Below are 5,370 nucleotides of genomic sequence, written 5' to 3'. Positions count from 1 at the left end.
TATGCAAGTCATTCCCGTCGTTTTGTTGGAGTGCTTGTTAGCCTGATCAGTTTCTCTAGGCATGCAGCAAAACAATTTTTAGTAGCTATTTACTTTTCGTATTCGGTAAGGATTTTTAATCGAAAGCAAGTTTTATTAATTTATCAATTCTGAAATTATATATACTACCCGTATTTGATGTGGACTCGCCCGTTAGCCTAATCAGTTTCTCTAGACGTACAGCAAAATAATTTTTAGTAGCTATTTACTTATCGTATTCGGTAAGGATTTTTAATCGAAGGCAAGTTTTATTAATTTATAAATTCCGAAATTATATATACTAATCGTATTTGATGTGGACTCTTTGTTACTAATCGTATTTGATGTGGACTCTTTGGGTTAATCTTGACCGTTAGATCTTCATAAAATCCAACAGTGCAAATCCTTCTCTTTTTTAGATTAACGTGGGAATTTCTAGACCCTCTCGGCGAACGTGGTGGCTTCTTTTAACACTCCTTTAATAATATAATAGATGCTCGCCAATCGGATTGCGACAGATAAAGACGGGTCCTCAAGAGCTGCATCAGCCGACGAGCATTGAACAATGCAAGAACTTTCAGTAGTAGTAGTGGTAGTTACCTTGTTACTTTGTTAAAGCATCTGACAAGTGACAAGACTTGACCCTGACTGAACGCACATGGTGAAAATCAGGTGCTTGTTTTGTGGATTGGAGTTATAGATGGTGTAGGAGATTCGTCTTGTTGATTATTACAAATAACTTGATAAGCCCTGCAAATGAGTTTGCTGGGAGTCCTTGGCATCTTCCTAACTTTTTATCCTGTTTTGCTTTAACAAACACGTTATCTTTCCTTTATGTCAGGTGTCTTTGACAACCATTGCGGTATCATATAAAGATTTACTACACTTGGCAAATGGAAGAATTAGTGAAGAAGTTTACGTTGATCCATGGAGCATTGCTGGTTTTGCAGAGAGTTTTTGTTTGTTGTAACATTTTTTTAGCAAGCTTTGTTTTAACATTTACCTCTGAAAGTTAAATTTATATCAGGAATAGAATAAATCTCAGTTAAATTGCTCTAGATTAATTGCATTCAGCAACTTCGGTAGCATAAAGAATGTTCTCTTGTCCATCAAGCGTGAATTTTGAAAAGAGTTCCAGAGCCCACGAAAGTGTGTCATGCACTCATGCAAGTGAAACTGAATCATTCTGATACGCTGCACTGTCAGGAGACATTGAAAAAAAGGGAGACAGTCCTAGAGGAAAAAAAAAGCAGAAATGCAAAAGCTTGTCAATCTAGATACTTTTTATCAGTATTAATAAATTTATAAAAGGCGACAAAATATCAAGGGCATGTTCTAGTCTGCTAGAGAAAGAGAAAGTAGCATAACTTTGTTGCATTTCCGTAACTGAAGGCATACACAACTTTGTTCTGAAATTGTGCAATATCTACGTCTATCTCATAGGTACCTCATGAATCAACGAGAAAGGCTCTGCACTAAGCATCTGCTTCAGAGGGGAGGAGGGCAGTAACAAAGTGAAACGTGTTTTGGACTGCATTACTGAGGCGTCGCCTCCCCTAGAAAAAGAAATCCGATGCATTCTCTAAGGACTGCAACCAACAGAACACACAACACGCTTGATCTTGACTAATTTGCCACCGTGCACTGCACAGTTTTGGTGCTTTCATATGTTCACTGCAAAAAAATGACGCATCAAAATATCACAAACTTCACTGATGGACGCATCAGAATACCATTGATCCAGTATGACGTCCTTACAAAGCCACAGAACCAAAATAAGCTACAAGCAAATTAAGCAGAAAACACAGCTGCACATTCCTTAGCATAGCCTGAACTTGTTTTGTTAGCTGACAACAGTACGATATTGGTACCTTGTACATAACTTTTATTTACCATTTCACATTGCATGAGGAAACAGTGCAACAGATTATGTATTTCTCTCAGTGTTACCCATTGTAGCAAAAATCAACACACAATAGATTATCCTAATATTTGTCAAAAGATAACCTAACATGTCTATTTTTACTATAAAAGAGGAAAAGTAATGATTTACAGAACCAGTGGGCTACCACATGATCAGAGAGTCATCTATCTGAAACTAAGTAACTAACCATGTACAAGGCATTGCTGGTACAGAAATGCAACCAATCAAATGAAATCTCCTTCCACAAAAAAAGAAAAACGCACAGCCTGTAACCATTTATGCCAACTGATCAGTCAGTACCAAAGTCTGTGCATATCGTCAGTTCTCCTTTCACATGCTGACTATCACATATTCACATGAACAAGAACAAAGTCATCCATCCCAAGTATACAACAAGTTGTAAACTTCCTGTACCAAAATGCTTGCTAAATGTCCTTTAGTCTACTGTCAAACAAATGAATAACGACTCAGAAACTCATAGATATCAGTCATAAATTGCGATGTACTGATATTATTCTAAACATCCTGTCAAATCTCCTTTAGTTTCACATGCTGAATCAGTAGTAGATTTCAGAGTCGAACTTCAGTCTCTTCGCTTCCTTGTCTAGTTATCAATGCTTCCATTTTTTGAGTCTAAGTTTCTTCCCTATCCACGAAAGCTGCAACCCCTGTCCTGTAGTAGTCTCAGCAGAACCAGTCTTCTGTGTAGTCTCAGCACATATGTGTTCTTTGGAGTCCATCCCTTGTACCTTTGCATGCTTCATTGGTTGAGTCCTATGTATTTTAGCAGTCTCACCAGGATTGCTGTTCTGTGCAGCCTTCCATTTCTGCATAAGCTTCTTCCTATGCATTGCGGTAGTCTCAGCGGAACCAGTGTGTTGTCCAATTTCAGCAGACCAAATGTTCTGTTCTTTGGAGACTATCCCTTGTGCCTTTGCATGCTTCATTGGCTGTACTGTGGCCGTCTCAGCAGAACACTGCACTTTGTCAGTCTCAACACAATCAATCCTCTTCTCTTTGTCATCCTTCACAGAATTGCACTTTGAACTGCTGGTAATTTTCTTTCTTAGCTCGTCTAAATCATTGGTCATTAGCTCCAGAGTATCAAAAACGTGGTGCTCGTCATCGCTACCAATCTCAGACTACAGACACAAATCGAAGAAAACATGTTATGGAGTTGCCAATAGATAATGCAGGGATCATTATGCAAACTAACTACTTTAGCTTACATTTGCTTCGAACTCGATGTACTGAAGACCTTTATGCACGATCCTAATCAGGGCACCTTGTGGAATCATTCCCTGGATATTGCCTCTTCCAATGTCTGCCTCGTAAAAGAAATTGAATGCAGTATGCACGAATCCTGCAATTTCATATGGAACAAGTACAGCATTAGGTTACATCTTACAAATAATTTACATTCTTTAAGATATAAAAACCTAAACAACATGGCAAAAAGAAATCTATAGTACCAGAACCGAGACAGCTAAAGATAAGATTACCGCAACTTTGTCTACAATGGCAAACAATGCAATTGGCTTTTATGTTTCATATTGAGCAAGCTAACACTAAACAATTAGATTGGTTCTAGACTCCCAGTGATATTTTTAGAGGTGCTGAATTAGTTTGGAGGAGAAAACCTGAAAACCCTATAAAGTCCACGAAACAATTAAGTATTGGAGAAATATTTCCACAACCAACTCAATGAAGCCAAGTAGTACAAATGATGCCATGTTTTGTTGCTACATTAGATACTGTTCTTTCCTTGATTCTAACTCGGCAGGAGTCCCGAGTTCCTCTTAGCTAGGCTATTTGCAACGTTTCTAATTGCGCATCAGATTGACCAAATTATAGTTCAAGAAAAAAATAATGCCGGGGGGGGGGGGGGGGACTTGAAGAGTCCAGTATTAATTATTATTGTGTAAGCAAACACATTGGCATGAAAGAAGGAATGCTCCAACCAAGAAAGAAATGTCGCCATTTAATGCTATTATCCTGAAAAGTTCGTATATACAGTTCAAATTTGTTTCTCTTCAAATGAAACAGATCAGCATAGCCAACATCACTTTATTTTTCAATCCCAACTTATAAAGAACTCAATATGTGGTCAGTTAAGTGTATAAACAAACATGAATCAGCTACATAAATAACCCAAATAACTTGTTAAATTAGTTCAAAGTCACCAAAGCAGTACACATTCCTATAGTCACTTAGAACAAAATTTATTGGTCATTTCTGTTGTCTAAACAAACCGTGAACAATGTTGTTCCATACTACCAAGCCAATAATGGGCAAAGTACAATACTTGCTTTTTAACTTTGTGGAAAAACAACATGCTACTCCCTACACCCTTAAAGAAAGAACGAGCTGTACAAGGATGTAATACTGTTGCCTTAGAACCAAAGAACAAGAAATGTTTCACAAAGGAGGCGCCACCATAGTTTTAATTGGTCTTTCAAAAAAAACCCCATAGTTTTAATTAAACTTGAAGCATTCAGATTTACAAAGAAACCAACATGCTCTAAGCTATTTGACGAAGCTGAACAAGACAATGAAATGACATGAGTCGACTGATGAACATACAAGAGGATTACATAAATCTGTTCCCCCTGTCTCCCTTAACCTATTTATTTATTTTGTTCTCTAGACATAAAATCCTCCAAAATCATCAAATTAAGCAAGCCAATACTAATTTTAGCCAATATGTAGATCCCTAACAACACAATGACCAGTATTTACCCAAGAAAGAACTAACAAACAAGTAAAGACAATATCCGACCAAGATGTGAGAGCAGTGGACTCTAGTTGTCAAACCTGATTCCTGAAGGTATCTGTACACTGCAGCATTCAGCTCAGTTCCTGTGAGGGCGTCAGGCCCTTTTCTCTGCATTGGAGACCACCCTGAAGAAGCCATCCCTTTCTTGGAGTCTAGCAAGATAGTTAGATAGACAAAGTCAGTCACCAAAGATTTGACAGCTATAATGCTAATTTGGAAGGCATCTAACCAAAACATTAAGTCAACAAAACACGTTCTTGCCAATTCTGATAAAAATGTACAAAACTTTAAACAACGATTGGCTCTATCTGAGGATCTATGCTGGAAATTCAATGAAACCAGAAGTTTCCAAAATTCGCAATAACCAGTCTTAACCGAAGTTTAGCATTGTCAAAATTTGTTAATGGGTAACATTTGACAGAATTTGACCAAGAATTGGCCAGGCATTTCTTTCAAAAAAAGAATTGGCCAGGCAAATTAAGCCGAACACTGATAGGAACAGAACTTTCCCCCAAAAAAATAAAGTGGGAAGGTAAACCTAACGAACAATATGAATGTACCCAATAATCGAGCAATGTTGCAAAATAAGAATCAACATCGAGGAGAGTTTGATCCAATCAATTACTTAGACATGTCATAACTTCCATCTAGA

At 37.6% G+C, this 5,370-nt stretch overlaps 1 protein-coding gene across 1 annotated transcript; it reads right to left on the bottom strand.

Moving 5' to 3' along the window:
- Positions 1-2,086: 2,086 nt before the first annotated feature.
- LOC120692219 (F-box-like/WD repeat-containing protein TBL1XR1) lies at positions 2,087-4,870 on the bottom strand. The gene is made up of 3 exons (XM_039975462.1): positions 4,757-4,870; positions 3,172-3,305; positions 2,087-3,084 (listed from the first exon to the last, which is right to left on the bottom strand). Exons 1-3 carry the CDS (start codon positions 4,854-4,856, stop codon positions 2,554-2,556), a joined length of 765 nt encoding a protein of 254 aa, XP_039831396.1. The 5' UTR covers positions 4,857-4,870; the 3' UTR covers positions 2,087-2,553.
- Between the last annotated feature and the right edge of the window lie 500 nt (positions 4,871-5,370).

The sequence above is a fragment of the Panicum virgatum genome, chromosome 9N (assembly GCF_016808335.1).
Source record: "Panicum virgatum strain AP13 chromosome 9N, P.virgatum_v5, whole genome shotgun sequence".
NCBI lineage: Eukaryota > Viridiplantae > Streptophyta > Magnoliopsida > Poales > Poaceae > Panicum > Panicum virgatum.
This window is presented reverse-complemented; position numbering and strand designations above follow the sequence as displayed.

What these genes read in the sequence shown, in the direction of transcription:
- LOC120692219 (XM_039975462.1), bottom strand. Translation starts at nt 4,856, where the DNA reads ATGGCTTCTTCAGGGTGGTCTCCAATGCAGAGAAAAGGGCCTGACGCC. An exon ending in CAGATACCTTCAGGAATCAG is followed by an intron (nt 3,306 to 4,756) that starts GTTTGACAACTA and finishes ATGAAATTGCAG; the next exon opens with GATTCGTGCATACTGCATTC. An exon ending in ACATCGAGTTCGAAGCAAAT is followed by an intron (nt 3,085 to 3,171) that starts GTAAGCTAAAGT and finishes TTGTGTCTGTAG; the next exon opens with TCTGAGATTGGTAGCGATGA.